Here is a 15,549-nt window from a genome sequence, read left to right as displayed (position 1 = left end):
AATTTCTTCAACTCTTAAAGAATCTGGAGTCTTGTGCCGAGCTTAATTCAGCATTTAATACTTAGTTGCTGCACTTCCCTGTTGGGTTAACTAGTCTAGATTAATTCAGATCACTACGTTCCTACCTGTCACACCCATCAAGAAACCCTGGATTATCCTTACCCATTTACTTTGCCCAGGTTGTGTAGAAAAATGTCCGATTTTCATTAATTACAATACCGCATTCATGTATAATTTACACTTCTACAGTACCACTACATGACTACTACTCTGTACGTACTTACCTTAGGGTTAGGGTTAGCTTACCTGTTGGGTTAAAACCTATTGTAGAGCAATGCAGCACATTTTATGCCTGCCTGTCATACCTGAAGAGAAAATCCTATAACTTACCTGGCCCAGGTTCTGCGGAAAAAGCTGATGACCAATGTTAAATCAAACAAACCTGCTTCAGTTATAATCTAAACTAGTTATGAATGTGCCATGTTACTACCTTGAATCACCTTTGCTGTAAACTAAATGGGTTATATTTACCTGGAATGTTTGAAAAAGAGAAAAAGGATGTCTCAAGAAGTTGGACCAGAATGCCTTTGGAATTCATCTAAATAAAGTCTAGATAGGAATAAAACTGAACTCTAATAACTGGGTTCACTGGTCTGGCAGCTGTCACATGGCTGTTCCTCACCTCTTTCTTCAAGTATCTAACATGGCCTCGGGTTTGCTGAAATAATCTTGTCTTTTATTGACCTCTGGACAATAGTTTTTGGAACCTAGATTAATCCATGCTTGGGAGATGATACTATAATCTCAGTTCCAGGAAAAGGAAGAGCTGGCGGGACCATCGCCTTGATCGGTGACTTGGAAGAAAGAATCTATCCTGAATTCCTCATGTGTTCAGTCTAACAAACACACATACCGGTAACACTTGAGTGCTCTCACTGTCCTGGGGCAGTGAGAGAGGTATGATGGGAAAACTGTATGCTCATGGTGGCTATACCGAAGCTGCCAGGGGAGGCGGCTTGTCTCACATAGGCAGGACGGGCCAGAGTGGCCCGCTGCTCGCAGGAGAAAAACATGGTAAAAATAGGATAGTTTACTTTCAGTTAACTCGTCAACTTTCAGAGTCTTTTGAGAATAATTTTCCAAACCATTAAGAGGAGGACACTTCATTCCTGTTCAGATCTCCAGCCTCCATTTTAGCACTCAATTTCACACATTTTTTCAGAGTTTTAAGTTTTACTTTTCCTTCTCAATTCCCTTACATTCCTGTTCCAGAAATGCAAATGCCAGCTCAGGTTTCTTACATTCTTGTTTTTCTTGAACTGCGACTGGAGCGATAACAGAAGCAAATTAAGACTGGCGCTTAGGGTCACGAACCCATAATCTATATTAATTCAAAAAACAAAACAGGAATACTTAGCACAAAGGTAATATTTTACTGCACAGCATGGTTCAAGAGGTTCCTCAAATCCACGTCTGATGATCAAGCACATTTTCAGAGTTTTACCAGTTATTTTGTGGACTCCCTCCCCTATCAGTCACACAGTCCACCTTAAGAACCACAGGTTTAGAGATTGGGGGAGCGTGGCTCAGGTGGTACAGCGGTTATCTAACAACTGAAATTTTCCTGGTTTGTTCCCTGGCCAAGCCGGAGAACGTATTGAAGTGTCATTAAGCAAGACACTGTACCCCTAACTGGTCCTGATAGCAGCCTCTGCCATTAGAGTATGTGTGTGTGCATTTTTTGAGTATCTATACTTGAGTATTTGTTTTTTGGAAACTTATGACCTGTAACTGTTTCTGTAAAGATCAATACTCGTTACTCATTACTTCTAAGTGCAGCTTTAAAGTTAAATGTTGAAAACCAATCACAGGACCCGCTCTCAACTGGATTTGATGTAACAGCACAAACCTCCAGCTCTGAGAAACAAGTGCGAGCAGGACATTCACTTTCAAAGTAAAGCGCATCCGTTCTACTTCGTTCGTGAAGCGAAAACAACAGACCCGGTGGTGGTTGGTACGTCTGTGGCTCTACAAGCAAGTCAACGTGTTCACTGGGTGGTTTCAGAGAGTTACCATGTCCTGTAAATGCACCATGACAACAATACTGCAATTCATATAAAAATACTTCTGAATGTGTAAATATTTTTTTAAAATACTCCAAGTAAAAATCTGACCAAGCAACTTTCAGTGGTAGTGTGGTAATATTTCAATATGTATCCTTTGACTCAAGCAGTGGAGATGTGTACTTTATCCACCACTGACATTGGAGAGCAGAGAGTACTCCACACAACATTGTACCACCATATCTCACAGTCCTGCACAGAGCTGAATGAAGTGTAGAATCAGATGTGTGAGAACTGAGTATTTTGTTGTAGCTCTACTGAGTTCTACTTTCTGCTCAGGACAGTCCAGAGGAGGGAGACCAGGCGTCCGCCATGCAGCAGCAGATCCGTCAACCGGTGAAACCACCGTTCCTAACCTGTGCAACTGCCCCCCCGACCACTAGCCCCACCACTGCTAGCCCCACCACCGCTAGCCCCGCCCCCACCAGACCGCCCCGTAAAACAGACGATTATCTTGGACCAGCTGAGTGTCTGGAGAAAGAGTAGGTGTTCTGTCCTGTACTGGATTTATTCCTTCACTCTAACACTCTTTATTACTGTGTTCACTCATTCATATCTGTTTATCACCTTCCTACCATTTTTATCACATCATATTCCTTGACTGTCCCTATTTTTTAATATATTGTACTTCATGCTTTGACAGTCCTCTTAATTTTTCTCGTGTTTTTTGCTCATTCTTGATTTTAGCGTCACCAAATATAGATTTATTCGATTTTTCCTCCAGGTTTTTGCGATCTTACTGACTTTCTGGTTCTTTTCCAGCTTCCCTATGATTTATTTCTTCCTCTCCCTCTGTCAGGTTCACTCGTGCGTCATGTGACCTGGTCTTCTGTCCTCCATGGGAGCGTTGTATTAACGGTCACTGTTCCTGTAAACTGCCCTATCTGTGTCCCAGAGATGGCGTGGTCCCAGTCTGTGGACGCAACACGAGGAAATACCTCTCTTACTGCCAGGTGACCAGGGGCAAGGCACTTACACTGCTAGGGTTGGGGGTTCATTTCCCAAAGGTAACCTGCTTACTGGGAGATGATGTAACGAAGGAACTGAGGAGCTTTGTATCATAACACCAGCTGCGAATGACTTGGCGATGACATGAATTCTGGGTACTCAGGCAGCCAAAACTGAATTTGTAACTTGCAAAAGAGCTCAACAGTGAGGTTCTGGAAATTAAATCCCAGCCACATCGTGAAGCGAAAACAGCGATGATTAACCACAATATCCGTTAACCATACATCATCATGCAACCTTGGCAGGTAGACTCATCGAGCTACAAGATTACGTGCTCCACAAATCAGTGAGATCAACCTTGTTTTAAGAAAGATGTATATTATGACTGACACAATACAATCACTGTATACACAATACAAAGCACTGTATACAATATCCACACACAACACAACCTGCAATTTGTCAAATTCAAGCTGAAGCAAGCCAAACTACTGTGGGGTAGGTAGGTAGTTTGTGGGATCTGTAGTTCCTTTGCAGGACAGGAAATCCTTTCAAAACTTCTCTAAAAACAGGTAGGGGCTTTGTGCTTTTCTACATTCTGTATGAAAAATCGCTTTCCTTCCAGTTTGTGTCAACACGTTTCTATGTCTGCATGTCTGTCCGTCCGTCCATCAGGTGATGGTTCTCTCCTGCCGCACGGGAATATCCATGATGTCCCACTTTGGGGAAAACTGTGAAGGTGAGCTGGGAAACATGCAAAAGGTTCTGTGGCTTCTAAACGTTTTGCAGTTTGTAGATTGCTTTTGTGCAGATTGTGGTAATGAAACAGTTTTTATTCGTATTACATATTCTACTATATTGATCAAGACTTAAGTATTTGAAGCTTTCCTGAGGTCATGACTGAGGTAGATTATTAATCTGAGTAGTCACAAAGTGTTCCAACTGGCATTTGTACAGCAACAGAATTAATATAAATCAAAAAATGAAAAACCCTTAGATGCATAAGTATGTCAAAAATGACTGGTGTTGGTTGTTTTTTTCTCTCTATTTTCAATAACCTTGCAATGAATATATTTCATCTTTACATGTTCTAGGTATTCCCCTGTCCTATTCAAAATTTGTATTTAGGCTATGTTTTGTACTTTTTTAAAAAAACAGATGTTATATGTTACTACCCTAAGTTTTCATAAATGGGTCAAAAAATACCCATATGTATTATCTGTCAAATCTCAGTATAACATTTAATTCTCATTAGGTCTGAAGCCTGTTTATTGTTGAGCATGCTTTAAAAGTCAGTATTGGAACCACTTATCAAGATTATTTTTCTGTAATATATCATATCATCTCAATATTATCAACATTACATAATATGATGATATGTTTTTTTTTTTTTTTATCATCAAATCAGCCTTTCTAGATAGCCAGCTAACAGCATGTAGGTAAGATAGCTTGTTAGCAATAGCGGTAGCTTGGTTTGTGTGGTCGTATTCAAAACAGTTGCTAACATTTTTATAGATTTGATAGATTTGATTTCATATTGATTTTAGATCATCAAAACACGCCTTTCTATTAAGTGAATGTTTTTTTTAAACTGAGGGTCTCTCTCTCTCCTTGTTTCCCTGTCAGACAGTAATTCAAGGTTCAGCAGTTTCATAGACCCACAGAGCGGCGTGGTGAAGCTCTTCCTCCCCTCTAACGGGAGCAGCATAGAAGAAGGACCTGGGAAGGAGGTGCTGGTGTGTGGGACGCTGTGGGACATGGCTGCTGCTAACGCCGCCTGCAAGGACGCCAAGCACAAACTGTGAGGAGACACCCCCCGAATATGTTTACACACACACACACACACACACACACACACACATACGTTTAACACACAAGTCCACAGTGTAGTACATTACTGGTGTTCACTGCTGTTCTTCCATATGTGCAAAGCCTTTTGATAATTTAGTTTTTTAGAAAGGAACTGTACAACTTAGGTCTTTATGTCATGCAGTTTCTTTAACAGGAATATGATTTCTTTGGCTCAGCAAAAGGTGTTATCCTTTATAAAGTGCTAACCACACCAAAGAGTCTCAGGGATTGGATAAGTGAATGATGCCACACCCAAATAATCCCACAATGCATTTCATACGCCACCTGAACCAAACAAGATTTTGTGAAACAGTCTATGGTGTTTGTTTAAAGTCATGTCAGGCATGTGTTCGGGTCATGGACATCAGTTGACACCAGTCTCACATACAACACTAGACTGAGACAGCAGGCAAAGAAATGGTTTGCATGCGCACCATTTGATTTTCATTATTTTTCATTTTACTCAGCGGGGGAACAGGAAACACAGATGTTACGGCTTTTGGACCGTTGCTGCTGTACGACACAAACAACATACACACTGATGAAAAACTCCAGCATCAGAACAGCCAGTACATCTGTATGAACCCAATTCTACCTTTAACATCAGACTGTGCTGCTGACTAACGTAAAACAAACATACAGCTGCAGTTTGTCTTTGTGCAGATGTGCAGACAGCGCCCCCATCAGTTCAAGCTGTGGGAGCTCATAATAAAACCACACCAGTATCAAATGAAAGCCAAACACACTGGACCAAGCGCTGCCTGTGACCCCTGCATGCTAGACTGCTCAAGTGCTCATTTATTCCTCTATTTGCCAAGATACTACTGGACCACCACGACATAAGCTGAGAAGAAATCCTCTAAAATTAACAAAAAATAATGATGTTGATTTACATGGCAGTATAAAAAAAATAACAGCCCACAGTTCACAGAGCTGAGGCCTCCAACACGGCCACATTACAATTCCACCATGAAAACGACAATTCAACACACTCAATCTCTAATAAGTGTGTGTGTGTGTGTGTGTGTGCGTGTGTGTGTGTGTGTGCAAGCGCAGTGGAGCAGCGTCAGCCAGGGTCGTCCCCTATCACTCCCTGACAGCCGACCCTAGCAACGAGCCGTTGCCAGGGAGTTGTGTGAGTGTTCGTTGTCAAGGTTACGAGCGCTCCCTAGCTGAGTGTGTCATCTACGACCCGACCGAGATCACAGCGACCGCCGCCACAGCGACCGCCGCCACAGCGACCGTCGCCACAGCAACGTGCTACACGGAAACCCAAGGTCAGGATCAGTGCCTCTCAGTCGACTGTATTGTGGTCAACTGTTACTTTGATATGAGGAACTTTACTGGCATGTTAACGATCCTGTGTGTTTGTTTGTGTGTGTGTGTCCATCACAGAGGAGGACAACTGTGAATTCAAGTGTGTGAACAAGAAGTGTGTGTCTGTGGAGCAGACATGTGACGGAGTGGACGACTGTGGAGACCGCAGTGACGAGATGTGCTGCAAAAGTAACACACACACACCAAGCTATACCATCCCATTAAAACCAATAGTATCATACAATGACTTAACATGTGTTTGTGTGTGTGTGTGTGTGTGTGTGTGTGTGTGTGTGTGTGTGTGTGTGTGTCAGAGTGCAGAAACGATGCATTCCACTGCAGGACGGGTGTGTGTGTGCACAAAGAGGCGGTTCGCGATGGAATCGTCGACTGTCTGGACGGCAAAGATGAATCACCGGTTCATACTGCTGACAGGAGTGAGGCTTACACACACACACACACACACACACACGTACATATGCCTATAATGCTCAGCTTGTCTTGTTGTCACGGTAACAGAGGTGTTCATTCACTTCTATGTTTGGCATTGAGCTCACAGTTAGTGCTGCACTTTACTGACAGCTGTTTCCACTATTCTGTCCCTCATCATTGTATATAAATAGGGAGGACAAAAAACTAGAAACCCCTCTCAGTATAATGCAGTCCAGTAGCAGACCTCTGCAAACTACAACCTCAGTAACAAACACAGAATTAAAGTGACACATTCTGCACAATGTCAACACAAACTGAACATTATAAACTTTGTTAAAAGGTAGAATTGATGGCAGAGCTGCTGAGCTGAACTGGTCAGACTGGACAGCTGGAGCTGAGGGAGAGACAGTGTGTGTGTGTGTGTGTGTGTTTACACAATTAGACAGTGTTAAATTAACAACACCGTGTTGTTCTTAACTGTTTTACCTGTTTGTTTGTTTTTTCACAGCACGGTTCGAGGCCAGAACACTCAAAAACACAGGTACAATTGTTACCATAGCAACACACTACCCGTCATGTGATCCCTTCACCAAAACACACACCAACACGATGCCAGAAGTGCGTTACACTGCTCATCAGCAGCAGCAAATTTGCTCTTACCCACATCTTCTGCACCATCCACTTCCTATGAATCAAATCAGGGTCAAATGATTTTTTTCACTGCGGTGATGCGCCCACACCAGCCCGGTTTAACGGTGTCACATCAGCTGTTTCAGTCCACACCGGTGATTACTGTGTCCATACCTGCCCAAACAAACTGCACCAACCACATTAACCACACACACTTTCCACAGAAAGGTATTTAACCTCCAAGAATGTGTGTTTCCGCCTCCAGGGGGCGACACAGGGGCTAAAATGGGGCCAAACAGAGTCAAATGAACAGCAGTCAGTGTGTCTTTTCCAGAAATTCAGCCCTCTAAATGAAAATGCTGGGTAATGAAACAGTTACAGTGAAGTAGTTTAACAATAAGTAACTCAAAACTTTAACCAAGAGGGTTAATAAGCTCTGCAACGCCTAAAACACAACGGTTAAACGCACTACCATGGTGATCCCCACAGCACCATGGTGACCTCATCTGTTGACGCTACCTCGGGTCTGGAACTGAATGAAACTGGAATATCACTAAACTTGTACCTGATGGGAATATTTGTATTTTTTTTTCCAGAATACATCTCTCCAAAAAGTGGTAAGTAGGTAAACCAAAGTGCTACAGTGCATTTAATTTAAAAATAAATTTAACAGCTGTTATGTTGAGTAATAGCAGAAGTAAGGCTCTTGTAAACTTTGAGTGAAATCATCTGAAATGGGACTTAGTGTCACATACTCAAATCATCGCAAATTCAAATTCATTGTGTGTGTGTGTGTGTGTGTGTGTACGCAGAGACAAGGGCCAACAGACAGCATTTAGAGTCAAAGCTGTACTGTGGGATTCCCAACTCCACCACAGTGGATGACGAGGAAGAGGAGGAGCGAGTGCCGGGTGGCCGAGTCAAGAGGGTGGTGGGAGGAGTCCCAGCTAAACCGGTTTGTTTACCTTTTATTTTCAGTATCTTAATATAACCAGTGAAAACCATGTATCTTACATTTTATTTACATTTCTTAACATGAGAACCTGCACCTTGATGGGTTCAGAGTGTTCATTTCTACAAAATTAATCTGAAACATACAGTTATCAATCTAAATTGAAAAATGTAATTTAATTTGATTTAATTTGAATTTAAATTTTAATTCGACACTTTGGAGATGCATGATTTTCACTTGAGAGCAGCAATATGTAATATTGTTTAACATTGCTCTGTCAACTTTTAATATCCGTGCTCAGGTGATGGGACTGTGTGGACACAGCCTCCTTCATGCAGAAGCTACCGTTAGCTGCCTTTCCATTGTTGTGCCAACTGCAGGCATGCTGGTGCATGCCAAGGCCAGCTGTGTTTCCATCATCACTTCTGGTCTTTGATGGCGCCTCATTGAGCACGTTTACATGCACACCTTATTCCTGTATTAACCGGAATATTCGCAATATTCCGGTTGCGCACGTGTCATGTAAACACGCACCGAACCCGATTAAGGTCATATTCCGGTTGGAGAGAATTCCGAATAAGCCACCTGGCATGTGCCTGTTCCAACCGGAGTATTGGGGCTTGTAAACACCTTAGTCGGAAAACTCCCCGAACCAGAATATTCAGTCACGACTGTGCATGCTCGACTCACAAGGAATTCTGTGGCGTCTTTGTTGCTATGGTTACCTGCAAGCGGGGAAAACGGCATGGCGAACAGCAGCAAGAGCCAGGAGACGGCAGTCCACCTTCAGCTAATGAAAGACTTAAATATCATGGAGGATATCGATGGGAGAAAACATAGAAATAGCGACAGAAGAAGAAGAAAAAGAAGACGACGAGGAAGAAGACTTCTTCGTCTGTTTTCCGGCAGACCAGACGCCTATACGCGTGCTGCTGCCCCCCGCGGCTGACTGTCGCATTACGTCAGAGAGTGGAATACACCGAAACACGGGGGCATGCCAAGTAACATGTAAACAGAATATTCCAGTTGCCGCGGCGCAGTTACCTTAACCGGAATATTGAGCCGAACCGGAATATGGTGTGCATGTAAACGTACTCAGTGAGGCTGTCGGGCCAGTTTTACAGGTGTCGATGGCACTAATGAGGCAGAGTTAAGGCTCGTGGGCGGGGCTTACCTGGCTGTGGGCGGAGAGACGGTGCAGCTGGTACAGATGTCAACACAGCAGCTCGTTTTGTAGCAGCAAAATAACGGAGAAAAGAAATATGGAGAACAAGCGGCAGTGCTGGTCAAACCAGGACATTAGGGCTCTGCTCACTATCTGAGCAGAGGACAACGTCAAATCGACAGCGTTTACCGAAATGAGGACATTATATGAGATATATAGTGAGAGAGCTGGCAGATGGGACAGGGCCGCCAAAAACTGAAAAAAAACTGAGGTCTCAGTACAAGGCAGGTAAAGCACACAATGCACAGTTGCTTTTAAAGGAAAAAAAATCCCGTGGTACGTAGTTCTGCAGGAGTTAGTTGGTGCCGGGTCTGCAGACTTAAACCCCTCGCTTCCTGCTTCCTGCTGGCTGCATGGACGGGACCAGACTGCAGGGCGATCGGCACCACAGTGGAAACATGAATGGTTTTTGTTGTCACAGATGGAGGCTGAGGGCCATTGACACCATTTGGCTGGAGGATAACGCTAGCACACTGACATTCTTCACACGTTAACTGTGGTAAGATGAAGGCAACTGAACCTGCTTCAATCTGTACTTTCCTCGTCTGTCTGCAGACTCAGATCCAGTGGCAGGTTGGTATCGAGGAGTATGGCAAGCTCGACTGTGGAGGGGCGTACATCGGAGGCTGTTGGGTGCTCACGGCCGCTCACTGTGTCAGGTACGATGGGTGAGGGTTAGTGTGACTGTATACCATGGGTGTCACTGCCATTTCAATAAAGGTCCAGGAGAACGAAATAACAGAATGCAAGCAGAGACGTCCAGCACATCATTCATTATAAATGCAAGAAAAATTAAATATATAAAGCAGTAAATATGTTACAGATATGCACATAAATTCAGTTAGTAAGGAGTTTCAGGGGAAGCTCAGGCTTGGTTTTCAGAACAGTCCTGACCAGAGTTCGCTTCTTTCTGAGGAGCTCCTCCCTCAGGGAATAGGAGGTAAAAACAAAACTGAGCTCCAAAACAACTCTTAACCAGGTTCGCCTCTGAGACCGTTGGTATTTTTTTCCTGTGTAATTCTGAACCTACTATCAGTACTTCAGCCAGACGCTGCAGTACTCCAGCCAGCAGCTGTGGTATTTGCAACAGCAGTCGCAGTAACTCTTCCCTCTCTCCCCTCTATGCAGGCCCAAACCATCTGCCTTTCAAGTGAAGTTTTCTCTGTGGAAAAAAAGGAGACCTCAAGACACGACAGATGTCGTTCCCGTTCACGACATCCACATTCACCCCAAGTATGTTCTCTAATCTGACTTTAAGCACATATATTCTTTTTTCTCATAAATTAAATTCGTTATTCCTCAGAGCTGAAGTCAGAATTGAGGATCATTTTTTTTATCATCAGCACAGTTTCTCAGTTTTTCTCTTGTTCTACTTTTTGTATTTCATTTGTTTACCTTCATAATTTGTTCCTTAAAAGAAACAGACTTGTAACGATGGGATGACCCCCTCACCCCCCACCCACATAGGTACAATGCAGCTACCTATGAGAACGACATCGCTCTGGTGGAGCTGGAGAAGCTTCCATTCAAACAAGAGTGTCTGGTAGAAAACCCGGCCGTCAGTGCCGTCTGCATCCCCTGGAGCCCACAGCTCTTCCAGACGAACCACACCTGCAGCATCTCCGGGTGGGGGCGCACCACTGCCGGTACGACGCCGGCCACAGAAACCCACGGCACAGTGATGGACACGAATACCCCTTTTCCACCAAACCAGCTCCAGGGCTGGTTCGGAGCCTGTGCCTGACTTAGCACCAGTTTTTTGGTTTTCCACAAGTTTGGCCCGTGCTTGGTTCCAAATTGGTTCCAAGCAAGCACCAACGGCGAGCAGGGGCTAAACAGGAGCCAGAGAAAGAACCGATGACGCGACCCACCACGTCATCTGTGCGCGGGCGTACAGACTCAAACGGGAGCAGCGAACGCTATAAACGTAAAGCTAAACATACTCACCGTTCATTCCGACCATGAATACGATGGGTAGCCGGCAATAACTGCGTTTTTCGCCTCTGGAATGCAATGTAGGCTTGTAAACACACGAGCAGTATTTGCATCACGTTTCATGCTGACGTAATGACGTGGCTCTGACTTGGCTCTTGGCCAGTGGGAAAGCAAACCGGTTCTTTGTTGGCACCAGTTAAGCACTGGCTCTAGCACCAGCTACAAACTAGCACCAGGTGTTTTTGGTGGAAAAGGGGCAACAGAAATAACAGTGCAGTCCAGGGACACCCAGACATCTTTAAGGAGCTTCTAAGAGTAAAATAGTAAAATAAGGAATAGTTTCACTGTAATTTAATTTACTGTAAACTGTAGAAGTACAAAAATAAACTTTTTCTCTCACCATGATACTTAAAACTTTTTTTTGTCAGCGCTCATGTGTGACATCTAAACAGTCTAATACTTAACATAAACCAAAATACCTTTTCACATCTGGGTCCCTGTGGAGCAAAATCACTTCACTTGACTACATGAACATGAAAACATGAAAAAGGTTTTAAAAGATCCTGATTTAGTTTGTTTACTAGTTATCTACCTATGAACCCTATCCACTCCCACAGATATATGATGGGTTGTAATACACGATGGAGAAAATCTGAATTAATGGTCCCTAATCAGTGAGTTGGTTCAGTTATTCTCAGTTTACTTACGTGGCCAATTAATCAGTTAAATCATCAGAGATGTGGTTAATTATTTAGTCAGTTGGCTGGTTAGCTAACCAGCTGGGGGTCAGTGCTGATGGTTAAACTGTGTCTACAGGTGGTTCATCAGCCAGGGTGTTACTGTGGGCCAACGTCTCCCTGATTTCCAACTGCCAGAGGTTCTACAAGGATCGCTTCAAACCAGGCATGATGTGCGCAGGTACGAGTGTTAGTGTGTGTCAGCAGTGGTGGCACTATACTCATTAAAGCAAGCTGGTCTGTGGATGCCAACAGAGTGTCTGAGTTTATCTGGATCTGTGTGTGTGTAGGGGATCTGAAAGGCGACGTGGACTCGTGTCAGGGCGACAGTGGCGGCCCTCTGGTGTGTGAGGATGACCAGGGTATTTCCTACCTGTGGGGCATCGTGAGCTGGGGGGAGAGGTGCGGCCAGCCGGGCTTCCCTGGGGTCTACACACAGGTAAACTTTATCACACGGGACGTCCCATGCCATTTAAGACCCAGGTTCTGTCCATACTGCCTCTGATAAAACAGAAATGGAGAAAATGTTAGAGGTAAGAATATAATCAGCTTCCCTTAGGTTAGAGCTGCTGCTGTAGTAAATTAAACCAGGACGTTTTCCCACATAACTAAGCACAGGTACGTCCAAGGAGCATTTCTCTCTACATGTCAGTACGACAGGTGAGTAAAAAGTGAGTTAGATCATTTTCAATATAAAAGTTAGCTATAAAGGTATAAAGTACGCACCTTCACCGTACCCTTTTCCGTCATACTCTAAAATAATTATTTTGAGGCACTAACTTTCCGCAACAACCATAATTTCTACGGAACAAACAATTCTGAATTAAATGAGCCTGTTTATTTCCATATTTGTTGAATAGTAATGACATTTTATGACATTTTAAGTGCCCAAGGTGGATTAAAGACCTTTACAACTGAGAGAAACACGACTAACTAATGTGACGGCAACAGCATTTACATGAAATTTGCCCACGTCAAACAAGCTAGCACATTGATTAACAACTGTAATATTTATGTAGTTTGCATTTTCCCCAAAGTTTTACACATAAAATATTCAAAGCATAATGCACATTCATGTATGATATTTTTCGAGCTTTGCAAGAAAAAAATGCACAGTATCTTTTTGAGTCTATCGCCTGGTTAGCTTACATCATGGAAAATGCTCACAAATAGCACAGCAAGTGGCTAATTCACACTCACTAGCCTGCTAACTAAAACACTACAATACACATGTATATATTTCTTTCAATAGATAGGTATACATAGTATTGGGTACATAAAATAATTTGTACTCTGATGCTGTTTGGAGAAAATTTTTACATTTCTTTAAATTTCTGTGACGTTGACCTTGGGCCTCCCTCTGATTGGACGAAAGGCAAGAGGGGCGGGTGAAGCGGCCTAGCAACAGTGCTGTGATTGGTGGGACGGGGGTAACTCTGTGGAGTTAGATGCTGCTCATATAAAGAAAAAGAAAGAAAGAAACTAATAATAAAATACAATGAGATAAAATAAACAAACCAGTTGTAAAGACAGGAAATACAACTTAAAGAAAGGAAAAGTCGACCAGCCGTAAGTTAACACGGTGAACTGACCAGAAACACGTTAGTCATCCACCGGTTATGCTAGCACTTGTTGAACACGTCAAGTAAATAACGTTACACTGAAATAAACCAACGGGCCATAGAAGTAAAAAGTTTAATCCTTACCTTTAGACTATATATAAAAAGCCGAAACAAGAAAAAAAAATAGTCCAAGTAAATCCCAGGTGCGAAAATCTACGAGAAGCTACCAACCGCCGTTAACTCCGATGCCGGCCGGTGGAAACTAGCACGTCTCGCGTTTCGTGCCGGGAGCTAAGTCTTTATAATGCCCCGCCCCTTCGTGCTGATTGGGTAGGCGTTACGGTGCCGACGTGATTGACAGCAGTTTGACCAAATGAAAACCACAGGAGCGGTGCGGCGACGTGGGGGGAGACTTGAAACCGTCGGGTTGATCAGGAGATGTTTCTAAATTGATAAAGCCTAAGTCTGGGGAGTTCTTGAAACCGTCTGCGTGCGTTTAAACCTCGAAGCCCAAACAACAAGGCCTTCTCACCCGGCATTATATATGATTTATGTACTGTACCAGAATATATTATAGTCTATATAAGCTACTCTGGTGTTTTTAGATAGGAAACACATCCATCAAAGCTACTTCAACTGTTGTCAGATATTTCAATTTGCCTGTGCATTCTCTCATTTGTCCAAAAAAAAAAAAAAAAAAAAAAGAAAGAAAAAAAAGGGCTCGGAGTAAACTGAAAAAGCGCTCTTTTCAAGTTTGACTAAGTAATATAGGCTTTACAATTTAAGGAAAAAAAAAAACATAAAATAGGCTGCTATAAGATCCATTACCAAGCAGCTGCTTTCCCACTTCATTCACCTGCTCTGTTGAAACCCTGCACCCGAATAGCTTTCTTTCTACTAGTTCTTCTTCTTCTTCTTCTTCTTCTTCTTCTTCTTCTTCTTCTTCTTCTTCTTCTTCTATTACTATTTGTATAAAATGGAAATGTTCATTTGTAATAACATCAACCACAATAATAATCATAATAATGATAATAATAATAACAAACACTAATGGCATTATTTTTATTACTATATTATTATTAATGAATAGCAAAAGAAAGAGTCTTTCAAAATTTTTTTTTCTTGCTTTTGTTTTGTATGTATGTATGTATATATGTATTATTATTATTATTATTATTATTATTATTAATGATAACTATAAAATAGTCCCTGGGAAAATGATATTTAACGATGATAATAATAATAATAATAATAGTAATAATAATTTATTATTTCATTTCTTTGTTTGTTTTTATTTTTCTTTAAAGGTGAAAGACAAACCAAACCAAACAGGAATGGCATGTTTGCTGTTGTATTGTTTACACAGATAAAAAAAAAAAAAGAAAAAAAGAAAGAAACATGTCTGCAAAACATACAGCAAGAGAGTACAGTCTAATGGTCACTAATACTCTCTCTCTCTCTCTCTCTCTCTCTCTATCTCTCTCTCAGGTCGCTCATTACTTTGAGTGGATCAGAAGCCACACGGGTTGGCCAGCTGTAACCAGATATAACTCCTGATGTCTCACACACACACACACACACACACTTGGGTGTTTAGCTGGCCCCATGATCCACGTGTGTGTTTTCCCGTCAGTCAGCTGAGTGTGTAACTGCTGATGATCAATAAACGTCAGTGCTGTGCTGATCAGTGTGTGGAGTCTTTTCCTGCAAAACACACATCAGGTCAACCTAATGAGAAATTAAACTGCACATGATCCTACAGATGATGCTGGAGCTCCCCCTGCTGGTGTTTCCCTCAAATTACTTCTCCAATTCAGTAAAGGATCTGATCCACCAG

The 15,549-nt window shown here is 42.6% G+C and overlaps 1 protein-coding gene across 1 annotated transcript; it reads left to right on the top strand.

The window, feature by feature from the left end:
• Positions 1 to 2,435: 2,435 nt before the first annotated feature.
• Positions 2,436 to 15,277, top strand: cfi (complement factor I). The gene is made up of 16 exons (XM_030076826.1): positions 2,436 to 2,605; positions 2,923 to 3,076; positions 3,747 to 3,810; positions 4,698 to 4,872; positions 5,979 to 6,199; positions 6,318 to 6,428; positions 6,554 to 6,676; positions 7,180 to 7,212; positions 7,898 to 7,918; positions 8,114 to 8,256; positions 10,034 to 10,137; positions 10,607 to 10,711; positions 10,946 to 11,124; positions 12,230 to 12,331; positions 12,441 to 12,589; positions 15,201 to 15,277. The coding sequence occupies exons 1-16, from the start codon at positions 2,436 to 2,438 to the stop codon at positions 15,267 to 15,269; spliced, it is 1,923 nt and encodes a 640-aa protein (XP_029932686.1). The 3' UTR covers positions 15,270 to 15,277.
• Positions 15,278 to 15,549: the final 272 nt, after the last annotated feature.

Source organism: Myripristis murdjan, chromosome 18, assembly GCF_902150065.1.
Source record: "Myripristis murdjan chromosome 18, fMyrMur1.1, whole genome shotgun sequence".
NCBI lineage: Eukaryota > Metazoa > Chordata > Actinopteri > Holocentriformes > Holocentridae > Myripristis > Myripristis murdjan.
Note: the sequence above shows the minus strand (reverse complement) of the source record. Positions and strands in the feature narration are given on the sequence as shown.

Bases quoted from the DNA above. Each gene is read 5' to 3' on its own strand.
- cfi (XM_030076826.1), top strand. From the start codon at position 2,436: ATGCAGCAGCAGATCCGTCAACCGGTGAAACCACCGTTCCTAACCTGT. The intron at 8,257-10,033 runs GTTTGTTTACCT...GTCTGTCTGCAG, and splicing joins GAGGAGTCCCAGCTAAACCG to ACTCAGATCCAGTGGCAGGT. The intron at 10,712-10,945 runs GTATGTTCTCTA...CCACCCACATAG, and splicing joins GACATCCACATTCACCCCAA to GTACAATGCAGCTACCTATG.